The sequence below is a fragment of the Cydia fagiglandana genome, chromosome 11, assembly GCF_963556715.1.
Source record: "Cydia fagiglandana chromosome 11, ilCydFagi1.1, whole genome shotgun sequence".
Lineage (NCBI taxonomy): Eukaryota > Metazoa > Arthropoda > Insecta > Lepidoptera > Tortricidae > Cydia > Cydia fagiglandana.
In genome coordinates, this window is record NC_085942.1 from 131,737 (window position 1) to 155,204 (window position 23,468).

Here is a 23,468-nt window from a genome sequence, read left to right on the forward strand (position 1 = left end):
TATGATAAGAGATTATTAGATTATTACGTAATAATTTATTTGGATAAAGTTCAGGTTAAAGATATTTTACTTGGGGTCCATATTGGGTCGCATAATAATTGATTGTCCTAATGTAATGTTACGCATAAAACTCATTTCGCATAATTGTTACTGTGCTGGAAATATTAACATTTCTGAAAAATTATAACACAAACCTAACCTAACCTACCCTATTCTACACAACCTATGCAAAATATTTTCGAAAATACTTTCTGTTTCAGCTGGAGAAAAAATATGCGAAAAGAGATTTATGAGTAACATGACATTATGACAATCAATTATTATGCGATGAGATAGGATCCCTTTTACTTGTCTCAATAGAAATATTACATTTCACTTATTGAGATTAGTCGATAATCATGCAAGAATTTTGTAGGCTACTGTGCGTTAACAGTTCGGTTCTTATTCCGTGTGAGCGGATGATTATAGTCAGACTGTAAAAAGTCTGCAGCGATTTTGATGAAATTATGTCGTATAAATAACAAATCCGCTGCAGACTTAAATCATATTGGATTACAGAGGTTCTTACTTATCGCATCACCATCATGCATCAAAAACGACTCTTAAGCGCGTCGCCTCATTATTTTTGCGAATAACGCAATGGTGTGGGATTGAATTTATATTACCTAGACCTCGTGTGGATATTTATATGTATTAACTGCCGAAATCGGAATATCTCAACAGCTACAATATACCGGTTTTTTTACCTACATGTGACATTGCCGCTCGTTTCATGAAAGGCGCTTTGCATTTCATTACGAGGGTACGCCATTTAGTTGTAGACTGATTATGAATTCAATTAATTAAAAAGCTCTTAAGGGGCTATTCATAAATTACGTCATTTCAAATTAGGGGGGGGGTCTGGACATCGGATGATGGTAGCATGACGTAGGAGGAATCGGGGTCATTCGAAGCATGATTTTTGGAATATTTTTGGGGGAGGGGGTCAAAATGGTCAAAAATCGATGACGTACTTTATGGACCGCCCCTAACTAGGGCGATGTCCACAGGAATTAAAACCGCAAATACTTATAAAATGTTGTCTGGTTGCGATCGTAAATGGTAGACATAGCAGCGTTTTGTGTGGGTTTTTTTGTGATAACAGTTGAACTAGTTTAATATTGCTACTTTTAAGTGGACTAAATTATGTTCAGAATTTGCTATGTAGGTACATATGAAATGTAATTGCTAAGAAACTGCTGAAATTTTGCATTATATTTATTTATTTAAACTTTATTGCACAAAATACATATATACAACAATATACAACTGGCGGACTTAATGCCAAATAGCATTTTCATATATCATCATATCTAATTTTGTATTGTATACCACTTTTTATGGAGTTGTATTTTGACAAGCAATAAAAGACAGTATTTAAATAACATAAGAATACTTTATTATTTAAATAACTTAAACCGCTCTTTCAAGAATCTAACAGATAATATCACAGACTTTTCCTATTGTGAGGAATGCAACTTAAATTTAACATTAAGTATTTCAAATTGTCAGACTGGAATGTGGTTTTGTGTTTAATCGACTTCTTCGACAGTGGGTCCCTGCCTGCCCGCGCCGGCGGACGCGTCGCCGCCAGCGCCGGCAGCTCCGGCGCCGTGCATCTTGGCCATGAGCGGCGCGCACACGCGCTGCAGCTCCTTAAGGCGGTGCTCGTACTCGTCCTCCTCGGCCAGCGAGTTGTTGTCGAGCCAGCCGAGGGCCGCGTCGCACTCCTGCCGCGCTGCGCTCTTGTCCGTCTCGCTCAGCTTGTCGCCCGCCTCGTCCAGCGCCTGCTTCACGCCGAACACGTAGCCCTCGAGCCGGTTGCGCGCCGCCACGCGCCTCCTCTGGCGCTCGTCCTCCTCCTTGTAGCGCTCGGCCTCGGCCAGCATGCGGTCGATGTCCGCCTGCGAGAGCCGCCCGCGCTCGTTCTTGATCACGATATTCTTGGAGCGGCCCGTGCTGTCCTCCTTGGCCGTCACGTTCAGGATGCCGTTGGCGTCGATGTCGAAGGTGACGTCGATCTTGGGCACGCCGCGCGGCGCGGGCGGGATGCCGGTGAGGTCGAAGGTGCCGAGGCGGTTGTTGTCCTTGGTGAGCGCGCGCTCGCCCTCGAACACCTGGATGGTGACCGCCGGCTGGTTGTCGGCGTACGTGGTGAACGTCTGCGACTGCTTGCAGGGGATCTTGCAGTTGCGCTCGATGATGTTGGTCATGACTCCACCCGCGGTCTCGATGCCGAGCGACAGCGGCGCCACGTCCACCAGCAGCACGTCCTGGATCTTGGAGTCGTCGTCCCCGCTGAGGATGGCCGCCTGCACCGCCGCGCCGTACGCCACCGCCTCGTCGGGGTGTATGGACAGGTTCAGCTGCTTGCCGCCGAAGAAATTCTGCAGCAGGCTCTGGATCTTGGGGATGCGCGTGGAGCCGCCGACGAGCACCACGTCGTGGATCTGGCTCTTGTCCAGCTTGGCGTCTCGCAGCGCCTTCTCTACGGGCTCGAGCGTGCCGCGGAACAGGTCGGAGCAGAGCTCCTCGAAGCGAGCGCGCGACACTCGCGTGTAGAAGTCGACGCCATCGTAGAGCGCGTCCACCTCGATGGTGGCCTCGGTGCTGGATGACAGCGTGCGCTTGGCGCGCTCGGCCGCCGTGCGCAGGCGGCGCAGCGCGCGCGCGTTCCCGCGCAGGTCCTTCTTGTACTTGCGCTGGAACTCGTCGGCGAGGTGGGTGACCAGGCGGTTGTCGAAATCCTCGCCGCCGAGGTGGGTGTCGCCGGCGGTGGCCTTCACCTCGAACAGCGAGCCCTCGTCGATGGTGAGGATGGACACGTCGAAGGTGCCGCCGCCGAGGTCGAAGATGAGCACGTTGCGCTCGCCCTTCAGGTTCTTGTCCAGGCCGTAGGCGAGCGCGGCGGCGGTGGGCTCGTTGATGATGCGCAGCACGTTGAGGCCGGCGATGGCGCCCGCGTCCTTGGTGGCCTGGCGCTGCGAGTCGTTGAAGTACGCCGGGACCGTGATCACGGCGTCCCGCACCGCCGCGCCCAGGTACGCCTCTGCCGTCTCCTTCATCTTCGTCAGCACCATGCTGCTGATCTCCTCCGGCGCGAATCTCTTCGTCTCTCCCTTGAACTCGACCTGTATCTTGGGCTTGCCGCAGTCGCTGATGACCTTGAACGGCCAGTGCTTCATGTCCTGCTGGATCTTGGGGTCGTCGAATTTGCGGCCGATGAGTCGCTTGGCGTCGAACACCGTGTTGCCGGGGTTGAGCGCCACCTGGTTCTTGGCGGCGTCGCCGATGAGTCGCTCGGTGTCCGTGAACGCCACATACGACGGCGTGGTCCTGTTGCCCTGGTCGTTGGCGATGATCTCCACGCCCCCGTGCTGCCACACACCCACGCACGAGTACGTCGTTCCGAGGTCGATTCCGATAGCTGGCATTTTCTTACAATTTCTTCTTCTTTAGCTTACTTGTAATAATGTAAAATTTCTCGAGAGGTATGTAACCGCTCAACTTATCTTCTCCTCACTTGTTCGCTTTGCGTTTTCAAATTAGACTGAATCCCCGCCAACGCGCCATCGTATTTATACCCCGCCGGTAGCGACCAATCAAGAGCCAGCATTTTCCAGAAACTTCGCGGCAACTGTTCGATGCGCCAATAGGAGACGCCTCCATTCGCGAACATTCGCGATCGATTCGAAGTTTTAGAGTGAGAGAGGCGCTTTTCTTAAACTAGACAGAACGAGATAGGGCATTATTTAGTGATACCATATGAAAAAAATATCGCATGTTCTGCGGTATATTGTCGGCAGAATGAATTTGTTAGTTTAACTGCATTCATTTATTATAGTTGTCCCAAGTTCCTATTTATACCTGTTATTAATTGAGCTGAAAATGCATAAATAACAATAAACATTGCGCATAAAACACTACAGCAATTATAAAATAAGTACCTACATCTAACTGCAGTGTTCTTTAAATATAAACCAAATATTATAATTTATACATAAAATTATTTAAAAAATTACTTTTTAACACAGAAGAGTTATATGAAATAAATAATAAATATTATAGGACATTCTTACACAAATTGACTAAGTCCCACAAAGAGCTCAAGAAGGCTTGTGTATCTAAATAAATATTGAAATATGTGACGTCCCACGGGTAAAGGTACCTTATGGCGGTTGGCGCTTACGCTATTATTAACGCCGCTCCAATATTATTGCGGCGCTATGCGACGTAAGCGCCAGCCGCCATAAGGTACCTTTTGCCGTAGAACGTCACATATATATGATACAAAATACTATCTTACATAAAAATAGAAAATAATTGTCTAATTGAGGAATATGTATTACCTTAAAAGGTATTGTAATTAGTGATGGTGATGAAGAATCAAATTATGTATAAAAAAATACTTATACAATTAATAATACTATAAAATAATTTTACCTATGGGGTTGTGCACAAATCACGCGAGGTGTTTTCGGCTACTTTTTGACCCTCCCTCCCCCTTGGTGATATTTGGTGAGGTTTTTGGCTACCCCCCTCCCCCAAAACAACCTTACGTGTATTTTTTTGAATTTTTTTCATACGACCTAATTTAAAAATAAGCAGTATTGTATAATAGAAAACTGACCAATATTTATTCAGCAAGTTTTAAATATAACTAACGTTTTGATTTCTATTTCTTTTTTTTGTTTATTATTCCTAAATACGCAATTATTGCAAATTTTGTTATTTTTAATTTAAAGCGTGACAAGCAACGTCAAACATACTGATGTCAGCATACATTGAAGGCAATATTTATTTTGTATGAAAAAGAGGAAGTTTAAAGGATTCATAATTCAAAGGATTCATTCATTTATATTTTGAGGAGTATAATAAGTATTTATGTTTTAATTATTTGCTCGTGTTACAAGCAACACCCCCGGTATATTTTCGTTTAAGCTATGGTATCACTATTGAAATTTGACGTGTTATGACGTTTCATGTGAGATGGGATTACACTTAACTGCATGCGAAAGAACGAGATAGCAACACGTTTCTCGAATGTTTTGGTTGTAGACAATGAATAGACATCGGGGTCATGGCTAAGGGTGGTATTCCACCTACTTATCCAATTTCTTTGTCCAATGTGTATTCCGTCTCACATTTTGCTTTTATGAAAGAGTGAGACGCACTGACATTGGACAGACGCATTGACATTTTGATTTTTTTCCACTTTTTTTTCCAAAAAACTAAAGGACAGAAAATTCTATCTCTCGAACCTGCTCACACAGTTCACGAGAATCGGTTATCTAAAGATAAGAAATGCGACCTGCAAGTCTGGAGGAGAACATCCGGACATACAAAAGCGTTTTTGCTCAAGTTGAAACGGAGACCTTCGCTAACGCTCGGCAATTAATTTGACAGTGGTTTAATAGAAGTCACATCACTTTAATGCAGTTAGTGATACCCACGGAAGAAAGAATGAGCGCGCCGCGTCTTTGTTTTGTGGTGATACCTACAATTTATACAAACATTTATAATAAGATTAGTCGCTCTTAGACACCGTGGGAGCACGAGTTATTATTATTAGGTACTTCGTAGTAATAATAGTTCAATGCGTGGGACAGATTATTCACTGCTGGAACATTCCAACAGTATACCAATACAAATAGGGTATTATACCATATTTAAAATAAATTATTTTACACCATGCGTGAAATAAATCACCAGATAATTATTAGAAAAACACAGATACTTACTTACTACTTACTTGGTTGGCGCGATGACCCAAAATGAGTCTTGGCCTCCAACACAAGAGCACGCCACTTTGATCGGTAGAAAAACACAGATAGTACTTATTTTTAAACGCAAGTTCTATTTGGTACCTAAAGCACAGATTATATAATAGTTCTTACGAAACTATTATTATATGTTCTTGCCTAAAGTACGTATTTATTACCTACAACATAGGTACCCATAGTACAAGCTTTGCTTAGTTCGGGCACGTTCGGGGCTAGGTTGATCTGTGTAAGATGTCCCTCTAATATTTATTTATTTAACTTGGGCATCGATCTAATTTAATATATTTATTTGAGTTTTTTAAACGTACCTACAAAATTACACACAGACGACATAATTATACCTACGTAAGAAATGCAGAAGGCGCTAATTATTGCCCAGCTCTGCGTGGGCTATCAAAATCGCTGCAGAATTTTCTTGGTCTAACTCTCAATAGTTGTCAGTCTCAAACTAAGAAATGAAATGCCTAAGTAAGTACTAAATAAATTAAATGTTTTACTTAACAATAAACTTGTAGGTAGAGGGAGTACCTAATAAAAGTTACCAAACCCCTCCACTTTACTCGTACAGTATTATATGCGTATTTCGTTACTCATGAAGTCATAATCCCTAGTTCTATTTTAAAGGCGAAGGTCAGTGATGTTTGATGTAAACAACTGGAAATTCTAGAAATAGCGAATAGTGTAAATATTAGTAGCGCCGTGTGTCACAAACCTACGCTAAATACAGAACTGTTTGCGAATTTTCCAGAATCTCTTCAAATATACCGCCGTCTGAGCCTCTTCGTGCACTGTTGCAGTCTCTTTTCCACACAGGCACCACACCGATCGTTCTTTCCTTTTTCACAAGGTGTCGTTATATGTGATAAATGGAGCAGGGTTACCACCAGTTTAATCCTAAAAGACCGAAGATATCAAAATTATAGTGCGACATAGTTTATATTAAATACATGGAACTAAAAATAAACATAATAAATTGCCATGCCATGATTAAGCGTTTTACGTCAAAAATGTGATAGTTACGTAGAAAGTTGCCGCCCTTAATAATTTTCTACAATTTCTTGTCGGACTATGTATAGAATACTTATCTGGGGGCACGGCAGTGCCCCCGCCAAGTCGAGCAAAATTTAGTTTTACATAATGTAATGTATCGTATCCTGTAATTATTGTTTATAGTTTGTTAAAGTAAGTTGTTGCTTTCGCCTTTAAATTGGGAGTTTTGTCTTTAAATGCCTCGCTCTATTGACAATAGGTACCCTACAATCCTCGTTTGTTTTATGTGTTTTCATTCTCTTGTGAAGTCAGACCTTAGGTAAAAAAAACTCTGTGGTCGTAAAAGAATCAAAACTATTATAGATGGATTTTAAGCAAATCTTGTCAGTAGAAAAAGGCGCGAAATTCAAATTTTCTATGAGACGATATCCCATCACGTCTTCATTTTTTTTAATTTGCCACCTTTTTCTACTGACAAGATCTGCTTTATATGTCAATTAACCGTCTCAATTTGACTACCCGTCGAAAGTCTATGAAAATTTGGGAGCAGAACACACAAATTCAAACCACATACTATCTAGACAGACAACCTACTTTAAGATCTCACATTTTTTTAAATAACAGCAATTGTTATAGGTATCCAATAAAGCAAAGAAATAGAGTTTAATACTTGTTTATAATGTTATTTTGTTCCTATAAATACATATTTGGATTTTGCATAGAACTTGGCAGTGGCACTCATTTAGATCTCCATTCTTTTTGCGGCGAGCCCCACAGCCAAGCATAATTTTTGTATTGAACTTGGCTCTCCTTTTTTACATTTATGTTTTTGGTGGGATATACTTCCCAGCAAACATTTTTGGTCGATATTCCGAAAAAGGCACCTATTTTAGGTCGCACAATTTAGGAGACCAAAATGAGGCACGTCGAATCGACGTCGTGGGCACGTCGAGTCGACATAAATGGGGAAAAAACGCACGTGCCGGCGACGTATTTATTGACGGTAAATTAGTGATTACAACCATTAGGTCAACACTAGGTCATGTTTCCGAACGTGGATTCGACGTCGCCACGACGTGCCGCGTAGTGAAAATGTACTAATTTGGTATTCTTTACCACCTTTAGACGTGATGGCGACATATTTTTATCCATATAATTACTCTGCGAGGCAATATTTAGTTGAGACGCGATGAAGAGAAAAAGAGACACAAACATTACGCTTATATATTCTTTTCACTCAGAAACAAAATGTCTAACAAGAAAACAACTTTAAGTTGTGCAATGATAATGGCGGCCACTAAGTCATGTAAAATAATTTAGGCCGATTACGCTGATGAAGAACGATGAAATCTAGTGCACAGAAAATTTTTTCGTGCAGTATGTTAGGTTTACATACAAAACTATCGATGGGCTTTTGAAATATTTAAGTTTTCAACATTTTATAAAATCAAAATGCATATATTTGCTTGTAATTGAGTGTTGTAATTGAATATTTGTGTGTGTGAGTGTATTGATTTGATCAAAAATATTGTTTTATTTTGAATATTAGCACAATGAAGTACCGTGCGATGGCACCATTCAAGATATAACAACTTAAATTATGCAATTTCATATTTAGCATCTCGTTATAATGAAAGAAAATGGCGGCACAACCTTATGGTATTGATAGTACTTTACAAGTGATTTTAACTATATGGTCGCAATTTGGTATCTATTTTAAGTAACATTTACCTAAAATTAGTAGCTAAATCGACATAAAATCGACGACCTAAAGGTCTCCGTATAAGAAATAATTACGTCGCAAATACACCTAAAATGTCTTATTAGTACATTTGACCTATTGGTCAGACTTTGTACTTAATTTCACCTAATATTTCGACTTATTTTCAACCATTAAGTCCCTGACTTCATGGTCCCCGTATAAGAAATAATTACGTCGCATATACACCTAAAATGCCTTATTAGTACATTTGACCTATTGGTCAGGGTTCGAAGTTAATATTACCTAATATTTCGACAGATTTTCAACCATTAAGTCCCTGACTTCATGGTCTCCGTATAAGAAATAATTACGTCGCATATACACCTAAAAGGCCTTATTAGTATATTTGACCTATTGGACGGGGTACGAAGTTAATTTTACCTAATAATACGACTTATTTTCAACCATTAAGTCCGTGACTTCATAGTCCCCGTATAAGTAATAATTACGTCGTAAATACACCCAAAATACCTTATTAGTAGATTTGACCTATTGGTCAGGGTTTAAGGTTAATTTTACCTAATATTTTGCCTTATTTTCAACCCCTAAGTCCCTGACTTCATGGTGTATTTATGAAGTGAAATTTACGTTTTATTATCCCTATATTTTGACTTGGAAGTAAAAGTGTACAATACGTAAAATAATTGGTGACTTAGGACGTCATTTTCACTTAAATTGGTAAAATCTTCTTCGAGCCTAGGAAAAAATACTTAAAATGTTTGCTGGGTTATCTCGGTCAGATTTAAAACAGAATAGATTCGCGACAAATCAGCTTTATATTATGATTTGATATTTGTTAAAGATTTAAGTATATTTATTTTGTGGCACACGAGATTCACGCACATAGTTTGGAGGGGCTTTAAACTTACTCAATAATAAAATGAGCAAATAAAAGTTACGTAGGTACTCAAACTATATAGGTAAAATTAAAAACGGTCGTATAAAACAATGCAGTTTATCTAATAAGCTTTTTCATGTTGGTATTTAGTCGAAAACCGTAGAACTTGAGATATTTTTTTGCATATGGTATCACCAAATAATGCCCTATCTCGTTCTGTCTAGTTTAAGAAAAGCGCCTCTCTCACTCTAAAACTTCGAATCGATCGCGAATGTTCGCGAATGGAGGCGTCTCCTATTGGCGCATCGAACAGTTGCCGCGAAGTTTCTGGAAAATGCTGGCTCTTGATTGGTCGCTACCGGCGGGGTATAAATACGATGGCGCGTTGGCGGGGATTCAGTCTAAATTTGAAAACGCAAAGCGAACAAGTGAGGAGAAGATAAGTTGAGCGGTTACATACCTCTCGAGAAATTTTACATTATTACAAGTAAGCTAAAGAAGAAGAAATTGTAAGAAAATGCCAGCTATCGGAATCGACCTCGGAACGACGTACTCTTGCGTGGGCGTGTGGCAGCACGGGGGCGTGGAGATCATCGCCAACGACCAGGGCAACAGGACCACGCCGTCGTACGTGGCGTTCACGGACACCGAGCGACTCATCGGCGACGCCGCCAAGAACCAGGTGGCGCTCAACCCCGGCAACACGGTGTTCGACGCCAAGCGACTCATCGGCCGCAAATTCGACGACCCCAAGATCCAGCAGGACATGAAGCACTGGCCGTTCAAGGTCATCAGCGACTGCGGCAAGCCCAAGATACAGGTCGAGTTCAAGGGAGAGACGAAGAGATTCGCGCCGGAGGAGATCAGCAGCATGGTGCTGACGAAGATGAAGGAGACGGCAGAGGCGTACCTGGGCGCGGCGGTGCGGGACGCCGTGATCACGGTCCCGGCGTACTTCAACGACTCGCAGCGCCAGGCCACCAAGGACGCGGGCGCCATCGCCGGCCTCAACGTGCTGCGCATCATCAACGAGCCCACCGCCGCCGCGCTCGCCTACGGCCTGGACAAGAACCTGAAGGGCGAGCGCAACGTGCTCATCTTCGACCTCGGCGGCGGCACCTTCGACGTGTCCATCCTCACCATCGACGAGGGCTCGCTGTTCGAGGTGAAGGCCACCGCCGGCGACACCCACCTCGGCGGCGAGGACTTCGACAACCGCCTGGTCACCCACCTCGCCGACGAGTTCCAGCGCAAGTACAAGAAGGACCTGCGCGGGAACGCGCGCGCGCTGCGCCGCCTGCGCACGGCGGCCGAGCGCGCCAAGCGCACGCTGTCATCCAGCACCGAGGCCACCATCGAGGTGGACGCGCTCTACGAGGGCGTCGACTTCTACACGCGAGTGTCGCGCGCTCGCTTCGAGGAGCTCTGCTCCGACCTGTTCCGCGGCACGCTCGAGCCCGTAGAGAAGGCGCTGCGAGACGCCAAGCTGGACAAGAGCCAGATCCACGACGTGGTGCTCGTCGGCGGCTCCACGCGCATCCCCAAGATCCAGAGCCTGCTGCAGAATTTCTTCGGCGGCAAGCAGCTGAACCTGTCCATCAACCCCGACGAGGCGGTGGCGTACGGCGCGGCGGTGCAGGCGGCCATCCTCAGCGGGGACGGCGACTCCAAGATCCAGGACGTGCTGCTGGTGGACGTGGCGCCGCTGTCGCTCGGCATCGAGACCGCGGGTGGCGTCATGACCAACATCATCGAGCGCAACTGCAAGATCCCCTGCAAGCAGTCGCAGACGTTCACCACGTACGCCGACAACCAGCCGGCGGTCACCATCCAGGTGTTCGAGGGCGAGCGCGCGCTCACCAAGGACAACAACCGCCTCGGCACCTTCGACCTCACCGGCATCCCGCCCGCGCCGCGCGGCGTGCCCAAGATCGACGTCACCTTCGACATCGACGCCAACGGCATCCTGAACGTGACGGCCAAGGAGAACAGCACGGGCCGCTCCAAGAATATCGTGATCAAGAACGAGCGCGGGCGGCTCTCGCAGGCGGACATCGACCGCATGCTGGCCGAGGCCGAGCGCTACAAGGAGGAGGACGAGCGCCAGAGGAGGCGCGTGGCGGCGCGCAACCGGCTCGAGGGCTACGTGTTCGGCGTGAAGCAGGCGCTGGACGAGGCGGGCGACAAGCTGAGCGAGACGGACAAGAGCGCGGCGCGGCAGGAGTGCGACGCGGCCCTCGGCTGGCTCGACAACAACTCGCTGGCCGAGGAGGACGAGTACGAGCACCGCCTCAAGGAGCTGCAGCGCGTGTGCGCGCCGCTCATGGCCAAGATGCACGGCGCCGGAGCTGCCGGCGCTGGCGGCGACCCGTCCGCCGGCGCGGGCAAACCCACCGTCGAGGAAGTCGATTAAATATGGAAGGAAGATAAATTTAAAATTATCACAGTTATCAGCTTTAAAAGCGAACTTTTCTAGTCAAAATAAGTATTTATGATTTATTGTAACCTAAGACTGATCTCAAGATTTAAATAATTTAAACCGCTTAAAATATATTTAAATAAATTTGTTTTCATTGTACGTTATTTGGTTTTATTTACTGTTATACATATATATACTAGGATTAAAGTCGAATTTGTTGACCACTATAATACATATAAGTAGGCTGGTCAAATAAGTTGGTCAAGCAGATCTTGTCAGTAGAAAAGGCGCGAAATTCAAATTTTCTATGAGACGATATCTCTTCGCTCCTACATTTTTCAAACTTGCCGCCTTTTTCTACTGACTAGATCTGCTTGACCATCTATATTTACAATTTATACAAAATATCCAAAATACCGGTAACTATAATCGCTGCACAACACTACTTGGCATGTGTCAAATTATTTTTGACAGTGAATTAAGTGAAGTGTTTGATAATAATGTCCCCCGCCGCCTCACCGATATTCTTAAAAACGTTGACAGTTACGTTCCATTATACAAGTATATAAAAACAACAGTGTTGAAGATATAAAGTGAAGTGTGTTGTAATAAAATTATTAGTGCATTCTTTGCCATTTAACTCTTTAAAATGAAGTGTTCTAAAAATAGCAAAATAAAGACTTGGCTTAAAGGACTCGCATCCAGGCCATAATTGTTAAAAAAAAAAAAAAAAAATATTTTTGACAATTGAGAAATGTCAAATGTCTCAAATGTCAATCATACGGTGCGGCTCCATATATTATAAGATTATGAAATAATATTTTTGAGGTTTATTTAGGTTTCTAATAATATGGCATTATCCTTTCTGCGAACGAAACTAATCGCTCGGCACGCCAAGAAGCATTTCTACCAGAACAAACGCAATGCGGGATACGTCGTTCTGTAAGTTTCATTGATTTGTTTTGTAAAAACATTCACTTGTACATTTTTCATTAGCTTGCTTGTTTTGAGTTCTCTAAAATCTGGAAACAAACACTAACTACCTTTTGGTTTTAACACGCACTAACTTTTGGTTTTATGTTTGAAATAGTGGTGCCATTTTTATAACCTTTCCTGACTCTTACATGTCTGTATTCTTGTCTACAGACTCTCATGTTTTTTAAACTAAAAATTCATGAGCTTTGTGATAATGTTGTGTAAAACTGTTAACAGTTTACTGAGGGTTTGAGGAGTTAAAGAAAAATAAACACCATAATTGATGGAAAGCAACATTGGCAACCCTCCATCCACGGGATCTGATACTTTTAGAAGCAGGCCCTAATATCAATTTTGTAATTTAATTAATAATAGTCTGATTATACAGACTTCAACTGGGCTACTAGCTGGTAATGAGAATCCTGGTTTTAATTTAAAAGCCATTTATTTGTGTGATTGGTCAAATATTTTTCCTGGGTCATGGGTGTTTTGTATATTTTCTAGATCAGCGGTCCGCAACAGGCGGCCCGCGAACCTTTCACTTGCGGCCCGCAAGCCCCTCCGGCTATTTTCTATGTAATATTGTCAAACAACAATGTCTGATAAAGACACACATATTAACCTTTCCCCCCCCCTTTGGCTGATAACGGCAAAAGACCGAAAAAGGTGGAAAGATTTGGAGGAGGCCTATACCCGAAAGGGGTCCTTAATATAGTAAAATAAACAACAACATCATAATGAAATACTATTTAAGGAAAAATAAAGGCTTAAATAAAAATAAATAAATAAATTAACCTTTCAAGTGGCGGTCAGTGTTGATGTATTTGGAGGTGAAATTGAACGCATTAAAGTATAGTAACACTCTTCTTTTTTTTAATCGCCTAGATTGTGCCTCTTGCTAGTCGCCACAGAATGAGTCCAGGTTGTTTTGCCATCTCATTTTTGGCCAGCCTCTGCCACTCGCTGTGCTGTAGTTACGCTCTTCTAAAGCCCAAAATTAGGTAGCGAGTTAGAGAAGGACAACATACCTTAAGAAACACAAAAACACTTGGTATATAAATTATTGTTAAATACCCACATACATACCGGTCAAAATCATAACCCTCCTTTTGCGTTGCCGTAGTCGAGTAAAAATTCTTGGTGAGGACCATTCATTAGGGAGCGACAGCCTAGTCCGAGTTCAGGCTTGATTAATAAGTGGTTGTTTTACTTGTTTTGTAGAATAAATTATATGTTACGACCCTTTTAATGATTTAATTTTTAAACTCGAAGTCTTTGATAATTAAATAGCAATTACCTCCAATCATCAATTTGTGTTATGGTGGTAGTCATTTTTAACAAAAAAAACTGGAAAATTGTCATTCTTCCGGAGTTTGATTAGGTCTGGCCAAATGTATAAACATTATTTTAATTTAATGCTTTATGCAAATAGGCTATTTAATTTGGATTCTTAAGATTATACTACTTTTGGCGTTTTCGCTGGCGCCACTTGAAGGGTTAACAAAGTGAGGCCCGCGTCAACTTCCTTAACAACTATTGTGGCCCTTGGCTGCTAAAAGGTTGCAGACGCTGTTCTAGATCAAAGCTTCCCATCCCATCTCTTTCCTTTCCACAATAATTTTAGGGATCAACAAGACATACTGAAAATTTATGTTAACTTCGTAAAAGTCGTAACTATAGCTCAATGTACACCAGTGGCGGCACGTCAAACATATCCATAGGTAGGCCGGGGCTAATTTGGCTTACATATTTCCTTTACAACTATGCTCAAACGTCCAAAAACAGGCAAGCCGGTGGGAATCGGCTTTTATGGACGCGCCGCCACTGATGTACACAACAATGTACATATTTGTTGCAAACTAATTTGAACCTTTCATGAACCCAATAAGGTAGCATTACTTTTGCCTCATTTATTTTTCAAATAAATGAAAATTCATCCTAATTTACTTATATAACAAGGTTACAGTTAAAAATAGGAACATTTTGTACAGTGGGCCTTATAACTCTTATGAAGTACCCACAAGTTTTTGACAAACTTGATAACCATCAGTCTATCACGTTAAGGATAAAATTCATTGAACTGAACCCTTTATTGGTTTAAAACAATTAATTTATCCCTTCAGATGCTTTTACATCTTTTACACTTAAGGAGTGAAATATCAAAGGCAGGGAAAGGACTTTCTAAACTCTCCAATAGCTGGTTTGTTAGTGCACACCGTTGTATGGGGACCTTGCACTTTGTGACTATGCACTGAAACTTGGCACAGGTGATTCTTAGCTGGTCATAATACAGACTGGGAGACATCGAGAGCCACCTCTCAATTGGTCATCGTTTACGAGTTATTTGCGAATGACTAAAAAAGGGGACCTTACAATTTATTTTCTCCCTTCAACTTCTTTTTAAATATGTATTCATCCTAGCGAAAAAAAGTAGCACTTATTTTATGAGAAATCTGAAACAGATTATTTACGTAAAAGATATTTTTTTGCTGTGGGCTACCGTTTACGAGTTATTTATGAAAAACTAAAAAAATAAACGATTGTAGAACAAGTTATAACTTTTCCACCTTAATAATATTTTGCATTGAGATCACTGACCTACGCTTAATTTTATTTTTTATCTCCCATTAATCAACAGATTTGTATAATAAACTATATATTTTTACAAACGTAATAAGTGTAAGTTTACGACTATATTTTTGGTTTTCAGATTCCTGCTACAATTTAAAAAAAAATAGTAATTATAAAAAAATGCAAAATACGTTTTTTAGTCTTTTCTACTTGACTCTTTTTTTTGTTAGAAAGTGCATTTTTTTGTTCTAAAAATAGATTCCTCGTCCTTAATTTATCCGAAAATCATGTATCACATGCCCTAATAGGTATAGTTTTAGAGAAATGTAGCTCCAAGTGAAGTGCGGCAGTGTCGAACTTCCCCCCTCCCCCCACTAATTGAGAGGTGGCTCTCGATGTCTCCCGGTCTGTATCTGCTCATGAATAGCTAAGAATCAACTGTGCCAAGTTTCAGCGCATAGTCACAAAGTGCAAGGTGTCGTGCACTAACAAACCAGCTACAAATATATTTACTAGTTTTGCCACACTTGATAACAAATTATGCTTTCTAAATTTGTTTATATATTTTCAGTATTCCAGAAATAGGCGAGGATGGCGACACAACGTCCCTCCTGGGGGTGAACGGGCTGCCCGAGTTCAGCGACGTCACGATCGAGAAGTGCATCGCGTCCATCAGCAAGCAGAGCCTCGAGTACGAGACGGGCGTCGCCCAGATTGAGCACTCCACGCCCACCTGCAAGAATGCCTTCGACGACGTCTTCAAACCTCTAGAGAAGCTCGACGCGCAGCTCGAACTCACCTGGGGAGTGGCCAAGACTTTGTATCTCGGCAACAGCTCTCTCATGCCCACAGCGTCCTACAGAAACATACATGAACGTGCGCACAAAGCGAGGTCAGCTAAGTTTAACAGTGTCCCTATATTCCAAGCTGCGGTCAACGAGAAGAACAAGCTGAAGAAACTCACAGATGAGGAACAGAGGCTGCTAGATAAGTATATTTTAGAAGGAAAACTGAATGGTCTAGATGAAACGGGGCCAAAGTTAGAAAAGCTACACAGTGTTGTCGCCGAGTTGCAGAAGCAGAAGTATATGTTCCGCGAGAAGGTTAATACGGCTACAGGTCTATTCTCCAGCACTATCACAGACAGTTTGACAGTCCAGGACTTCCCGGAGACGCTGCTTTCGGCCATGGCAGCCGACCCAACCAGGGGCCCGTGGAAGGTGACGCTGCAGCCGCACGTGTACGAGCCCTTCATGCAGCACTGCCACACCCGCGAGCTGCGCTGGAACGCCTGGAACGCGCACGTGCAGCGCTGCTCCGGCTACGGCAACAAGGACTTGGAAACCAGCACGCACTTGGAGAAAATACGAGGTCTGCGGACTGAACAGGCGAAGCTGCTCGGCTTCGAGACGTTTGTGGACATGAGCATGGAAACTAAGATGGCCGGCTCGGCGGAGAACGTTTACAACACTCTGGACAGCTTGCTGGAGCACGCGCGCCCCGCACAGGACGCCGAACTCGACGAGCTGCAGAAATTCGCACAAGAACGAGGCTTTGACTTCAAGCTGGAGCACTGGGATATACCATACTGGCAGAGAAAACAAAAAAGAACGCTCTACAAGTTTGAAGAAGATAAAATTAGAGAGTACTTTCCTTTACCGCGCGTCGTCCGCGGTTTGTTCAACCTGTGTCGCTCGCTGTTCGACATCCAGATCGAGGAGCGGAGCGTGCAGGCGTGGCACCGCGACGTCAAGTACTACGACGTGCTCGACGGATCCGGGCAGCTAGTAGCCGGCTTCTACTTGGATCCTTACGCTCGTCAGCATGAGAAGATCCGCGTATTCGATGACGCGGGCTGGCATGTCGCTCTCCGTAATCGTTGCGCCTCGACTAAAGCCTCGCCTCTATCCGCCCTCATATTTAACTTCCAATCTCCAGTAGGTGAGCGTCCGTCACTCCTCACATTCAACGAAGTGGGCGTCCTATTCCAAAAGTTCGGGCACGCGCTTCGACACCTCCTGACCAAAGCGAACTACTCCGAAGTGGCCGGCTTATCCAACGTCGAATGGGATGCCGCCGAAGTATGCGGCCACGTACTGACGCACTGGCTGTTCGATCCGCACACGATCCAAGCGCTGAGCGGACATCATCGCACCGAAGAACCGTTACCGGATGAGCTAGTCAACAACCTCCACCGCGTACGACAGCATATGGCCGGGTCGAATTTGTGCCGCGAGCTTTACTTGGCGCGTTTGGATTTACAATTGCATTCGAGTAAAATATTCTGGCGCGACGTGGTTAAAGAACTGTGGCCGAAGCATTTCGCGTTGCCGTTCGACAAATACGACTCCCATCCGTTATCCTTCACAAAGGTAGTCTCCGAGGAGTGGGCGGCGGCGTACTACTGCCGCATCTGGTCGCGGATGCTGGCCGCGGACGTGTTCAGTGCGTGGCAGGAGGAGGGCGACGCTCGCGCAGTGGGCGCGCGCTACCGGGACACGTTCCTGGCGCTCGGCGGAGCCTGCGCGCCGGCCGAGGTGTTCCGGCGCTTCCGCGGCCGCGACCCGGCGCCGGCGGCGCTGCTGGCCGACCTAGGGCTCGCCAGGAAGAAGATGCAGGAATAGAACGTATTGTAATGTAATATAATTGCTATTTATCGTTTTTCTGGCGTATTTATTTCCCCTCGAAAAACAAACAAGTGTAGAAAATATTACATCAAGGCTTCCGGGAAGAGTCAGTGTTATAATATAAAATTCTTAACATAGCACGGTCATTTAATAGGAGAACACTTCAATAGTCATCAGGATTCTGCTCCCACGCGCGCTCCATATCATAAATATCCTTCTTGATGGTGTCATCGTCGGGCAAGAGCTCGGAGGCCGCCTTCATCTCGTCGATGGCCTTGCCGAGGTAGCCGAGCCGCGCGAGGCCGGCGGCGCGGCGCGCGACGCAGGCGGCGCGCGCGCGCCGGTTGGACTCGCACGGCGGCACCAGCAGCTCCAGGGCGGTGGAGCAGTCGTTCACCTGGAATATGTCGTCGGCTTTAAGTGGCACTCGTCTATTATCTAAGTTATGTTCCTCAGGGAACGTCGAGTTCTAAGGATCGGATCGGTCAGTCTAACTAAGGGAATTCACCGCTATCCGCACATACAAACGTATAGGTTTGCACATCTTGGTAGGTAGGTAAATAAACTATAAAGTAGGTACCATCAAAAATGCAAGTACGTGAGTGTAAATGTACGAGTCGAGCAGTTCTAGAGCTGTTGATCAGTTGTTCACCTATAAATATTCTAAATAGGTTCGTCCAAATACTCCAAATCTGTCAAATGCGCTGCTGCGTATGTACGAGTACCTATTTAATAGTCTGCGGTCTTTCCGCGACCGGTGTACCTAATTACCAAGTCTGGAGGAGTTCGATACAACTTTTGGGTTTATTTTGGAAAAATAACAACTCTTTACAGTGCGGAGGTTTTTTGTAGGATTCCGTAAAACTAAAGCCGCGTTCACATTTCTGTGATGCACGCTGCGTCATACAAATGTGGATGCAACCGCAACCATATGAAATGTATGAAACCGATTACCATTCTGATGCGTCAGACAAATGTGATATGGGTTCATGAGAGACAACTGCCATCTTTCATTCGCGCAATGTGAGTCTCAACTCGGTCGGAGAGCAGACTCTGCAGGCAGTCTAACAGTAGGTAGGGAGCTGTGGGTATACCCAGAAGCTGATGGCGGCCAGTGAGACAATACTACCTACTGAAGACTCACGCATTTGTTGAAGTTGCCGAGCGCGAAGTGGGTCGCTGCGCGGTTTGAGAACAAACTTGGCAGACGGTCTGACAACAAGATGCCATGCGTGTAGGCGCTAATGGCGCCCAGGTAGTTGCCAGCTCGGAAGAACTCGTCGCCTTTGTTCTTGCACCATTCTGGGTCCTGTTCTTCCGGCCGCAGGTCCTCTGACACGAACCCTGCGCAAGTTGGAAAGAGTATTAGGTAAAACATTTTACATCTAGTACATACATAGCGGTAGGTATATAGGGAGCTGCTAAATTGCATAGGCACATTATGATACATAAAGACAAAAGAGGCCATGCAGTTTTGCGGCTGGGTGTACAGTAGGATCAGTCTTCATTTAGTAGATACATACTTATACCTACCTATTTGATAGCTGAAGGTCACGAAGCATGCGGATCTCTATTAAGGTTCCGTCACACAGGCGCGTTTTCCGAGCGGGGTGTGAGCGTTTTTTATGTAAAAGCGGCGCGCTCCCCTCACGCGCCGCCCGCAAAACGCGCCTGTGTGACGGAGCCTTTAGTCTCTTGGGTTGGGTAGTCTTATTTATGTGTGTGCTTGTCGTCCAGACTGACCTCTGCCTTGATCATAGCGCGGACAGCATGCACTTCGGCTCTCATTGCTGTTGCTGTTCTCGTAGAGGCTGCCTTTTCACTGCAACGGAGCTGATCTCCATCAGCCTGCCCTGGTAGTGGGGATACCTGTGGCGCGACGGGCCAGGGTCACATTCTTGAGCCAGGCGTCCTCCTCGGCCCTGGCTGACTCGCGGCTCGGCGTGGGGAACACCCTGGGGGTGTGGTGGATCTCCAGGCTGGCCTGGCTGCGTAGCGCGGGCAGCACGCGCTTCGACGCTTCCTCGCGTTTCTTGTCCACGTATTCTGACTTCACCGGGGTCTGTGGACAAATGCTTAAGTAGGTACCTAAAACCAGAGGGATTATGGAATTGTAACTTACATTTTATTAAATAATCCTCTTTTCGTCCTTGCTTGTTAAGTCCAAGGGAATTATTATGGATTGGCAACGGCTCGCATCGTATTGTATAGGTATTATACAATATTATCTTAGGTAAGTAAGTATTAGGTACAATACACATACTGTTTATGGCACACGCCGATACAGAAAACATTGCAAAGAATACAGAAAATGAAGAAGAGACAAAACAACAGGCGGTCGTATCGCTGAAAAGATAACCTATAGGTACCCAGCATAGTAGGTATTTAAGTATACATATAGCGTGTACATCAAATCATTTCTATTTCTAGTTTTATACAAATTTCCTTTTTGAATACAAAAGGTCGGGGCATCAAAATTTCGCAATCGATTACGGAAAATTAAAAAATTATGTAATTTTGTAACTGTGTAGGGATAGCAAAACACGCATGGCGTGCTCCCTAAATAAATATAACATATAACTGACATGGCATGACCTTTTTTGGCATGTTCATCGCCTTCACTAGTTTCTTAGGATGCGGTGTCGCAGGTTGCGGTAGCTTCTTCAGCTTCACTTCCTCTGGCTCTACTTTCTTCTCTTCCTTCGGCGTCGGCTTCTCATCCGTCACCTCTTCTATTACAACCCCGTTCTCCTTATCGTCGGGCAACTCTACTATCTTGACCCCCTTACTCCCTCCCCCGTCTGCGTTTACCCTCCACTCCTCCAGAGCATCCATGGCTATCTTCCTCTGCTCGTCTCTCCTCTTATCCATTATCTCATGATGCCTAGAATCAATCTCCATAGCCTTCTGCACCGTGAACCGGTCCATTTCACTTTTCTTAATCCTCTTCTGCTCAAATTCCTCTTTAGCTTTCTCCTGGCATTTTTCTAAAATCTCCTGCCTTAATTTCATCTTCTCAGCTTTCGTCAATTCCTTCTCTAACTGCTCCCATTCTTGCTCCTCTCTCTTCACCAGGTCGAGAATTATAAAGTCTTCTTTAACGAGACATTTGCTTTTATCTATGTTCACGTCATGAAGAAGAAAAACCTCGAATAGGAAAGGGCTGTAGTGCGCCTTGATGTACGAATCAGTCGCAAATAAGTCTACTTTTTCTTTCTTCCCTTGACTGAGAGGTATCGTTATATTCAGAGCTGTCGGAGTCTGCTTCCAAGTAAACTCTTTTACTATGATTGGCATTTTAGCTGTGAACGTATTTAAAGTTTGTTTATTTTTGCGCGATCAATAATGCAATGACAACGCCAGGCAAACAAGTGTTTATTGTTGCTATGGTTATTTTGAATTTTAGGTGATACCAGGCCCCAATTTCACATCGGTGACAGGTGCGACGAATTGTAAAATCACTGTTGCTGACATCACAGGCATCCATGGGCTACGATTACCACTTACCATCGGGCGGGCCGTATTCCTGTTTGCCACCATCATTGTATTATTTAAAAAAACTTTATTATATCGGAATAAAACAGATATTTCTCCTGCGAAGTTTCTGACCATTGTTAAAGATTTAGAAGAATTGTAGGTAATTCTTGACAGGTAATGAGTTATATGTCGGAATTTCGTGACAATTGTAGTGTTTCTTGTGACAATTGTCATAAACTTAGCAAGAGAAATATCTGTTTTTTTTCCGATATCATTAAGTTTTTTAAATAATACAATGATGGTGGCAAACAGGAATACGGCCCGCCCGATGGTAAGCGGTAACCGTAGCCCATGGATGCCTGTAACGTCAGCAACAGTGATTTTACAATTCGTCGCACCTGTCACGTTGGTGAAACAGGGGCCAGGGAGTGTGTACCATGCGCGCGTTTTACCCTGGTTTATAAAGTTTTAGAGTCTGTGCGGAAAGAGAAGAGTCGTGAAATGTATGGGGCCCAATACATTCCACGACTCTTCTCCTTCCGAACAGACTCTAGTTACAAGGTTATTAACACAGGCACGCATCATAATGATTCTACTACCTAATTTTTATTTTGCTGAAGTGTTATAAGTAAGTAGGTACCTACCTATTAGTTTGCTTGCAATAAAGTACGGCCAGCATTCAAATATATGTACTTACATCACGTTTCGCGATTGTTGCGCCATTTAGGGTTCTAGCTAAATTGGTTGTTCAATACTTCCGCTACAGAATTTCCAATTTAGCAAGAAGACCCCTATTAAATGAAATGATGCCTGAACATTGTCAGCTGAAAGTGTAATCGCCACTACATTGTTACAAATGCTTAGGTATTTACTTCTTTCCTATGCTAATAAGGCTAATAAGTAGGTATGATACCTAATACCGATATGCCCTAGATTCATTCAATACGCCACACAGTGGTTCGGGTTGTATGGGGGCGCGGAATTAATTGTTTTTAAGAATAGGTGGGATTATAAAACGTGTGTAATGTGGTTTTATCGATAGAAATAGGTAAAATAAATAATATAAATAAATTTTTGTTTTGTTTATTAGAAATTTATATTAAAATCATCAAAAATATACTAAAAATACAAAATTATGAAAACATTAACATTAACATACTTGTACAATAATTCAAAAATGGCTTACAGAATTAAATTGCAATAAATTGATTATATAATAAAAATAATTACTAGTATAAATAAATAAAAAAGGCTTTAAATTAATAATTTTCTACAATAAATTGTTGTATTTCGTCGTGCTCTCGTCCTGTTTTCTTATAATTATTATTTGCTTAAGCTGTAAATAAAAAGGTCAGAAGATGTCAAAAGCAAGTTTATGATATCTTCGTAAGCAGATTCCCTTAAGCATTTCCTCGAATGGTACAATCTGTACCGACGATAATCCTTATTCCGCGCTTCCTGGGCTTCTTCGGTTAACATTCCAATCGGTAGAGCAGCAGCGGATATTATTTTACTTCCATGGGTCAGTATTTTGTGTACTGTATTTGGCATATAGTACCATTCGTACAAGCCAACGAATATTTCAGCTGTTTTATTGCAGTAATCTCCAAACTTTTCAGCATCTATTGTGGCACCAGAGTTAATTGCCTGTAATATTACTGAACACCGGTGAATCAGTTCTTTCTACCCCTGTAATCTCCGCAACTAAACTTGGGTTACTGAAAAATCTCCTGGAGGTATTACCATCATTAGATGACCCCATACCTTGCTTGACGAAGTCAACTTTCAAACCCAATCTTTCGTACAACTCTTTTTGAATTCTATTCTTTTCTGCTTCTTTTTGTGGCCGTGTGACTGCATTTGTACTCCATTTACAAAATGACTTGTTGTAGGCTATGTGGCCTATGTGTAGAATACATTCCATGAGCTTTCAATACACTTATGCACATCTCGGTCACTTGAAATAGCAATTTCAACTAACTCTGCA

At 43.6% G+C, this 23,468-nt stretch overlaps 4 protein-coding genes across 4 annotated transcripts; 2 read left to right on the forward strand and 2 right to left on the reverse strand.

Moving 5' to 3' along the window:
• Positions 1-1,571: 1,571 nt before the first annotated feature.
• On the reverse strand, positions 1,572-3,479 carry LOC134668699 (heat shock protein 68-like). Its single transcript, XM_063526139.1, has one exon. It carries the CDS (start codon positions 3,471-3,473, stop codon positions 1,572-1,574), a length of 1,902 nt encoding a protein of 633 aa, XP_063382209.1. The 5' UTR covers positions 3,474-3,479.
• A 6,409-nt stretch (positions 3,480-9,888) lies between these two features.
• Positions 9,889-11,840, forward strand: LOC134668700 (heat shock protein 68-like). The gene has a single exon (XM_063526140.1). The coding sequence runs from the start codon at positions 9,930-9,932 to the stop codon at positions 11,823-11,825; it is 1,896 nt and encodes a 631-aa protein (XP_063382210.1). The 5' UTR covers positions 9,889-9,929; the 3' UTR covers positions 11,826-11,840.
• Positions 11,841-12,605: 765 nt separating this feature from the next.
• Positions 12,606-18,038, forward strand: LOC134668701 (uncharacterized). Its single transcript, XM_063526141.1, has 2 exons — positions 12,606-12,773; positions 15,949-18,038. The coding sequence occupies exons 1-2, from the start codon at positions 12,682-12,684 to the stop codon at positions 17,999-18,001; spliced, it is 2,145 nt and encodes a 714-aa protein (XP_063382211.1). The 5' UTR covers positions 12,606-12,681; the 3' UTR covers positions 18,002-18,038.
• A 7-nt stretch (positions 18,039-18,045) lies between these two features.
• LOC134668703 (dynein axonemal assembly factor 4-like) lies at positions 18,046-21,345 on the reverse strand. The gene is made up of 4 exons (XM_063526142.1): positions 20,621-21,345; positions 19,874-20,066; positions 19,149-19,348; positions 18,046-18,401 (listed from the first exon to the last, which is right to left on the reverse strand). The coding sequence occupies exons 1-4, from the start codon at positions 21,299-21,301 to the stop codon at positions 18,168-18,170; spliced, it is 1,308 nt and encodes a 435-aa protein (XP_063382212.1). The 5' UTR covers positions 21,302-21,345; the 3' UTR covers positions 18,046-18,167.
• Positions 21,346-23,468: the final 2,123 nt, after the last annotated feature.

Excerpts from the sequence above, each read along its gene's own strand:
- LOC134668700 (XM_063526140.1), top strand. The coding sequence starts at position 9,930 with ATGCCAGCTATCGGAATCGACCTCGGAACGACGTACTCTTGCGTGGGC.
- LOC134668703 (XM_063526142.1), bottom strand. The coding sequence starts at position 21,301 with ATGCCAATCATAGTAAAAGAGTTTACTTGGAAGCAGACTCCGACAGCT. Across the intron at positions 19,349-19,873 it reads CCTGGCCCGTCGCGCCACAG|GGTTCGTGTCAGAGGACCTG; the intron begins GTATCCCCACTA and ends CAACTTGCGCAG. Across the intron at positions 18,402-19,148 it reads TCGGCAACTTCAACAAATGC|GTGAACGACTGCTCCACCGC; the intron begins GTGAGTCTTCAG and ends GACATATTCCAG.
- LOC134668701 (XM_063526141.1), top strand. The coding sequence starts at position 12,682 with ATGGCATTATCCTTTCTGCGAACGAAACTAATCGCTCGGCACGCCAAG. Across the intron at positions 12,774-15,948 it reads AATGCGGGATACGTCGTTCT|TATTCCAGAAATAGGCGAGG; the intron begins GTAAGTTTCATT and ends ATATATTTTCAG.
- LOC134668699 (XM_063526139.1), bottom strand. The coding sequence starts at position 3,473 with ATGCCAGCTATCGGAATCGACCTCGGAACGACGTACTCGTGCGTGGGT.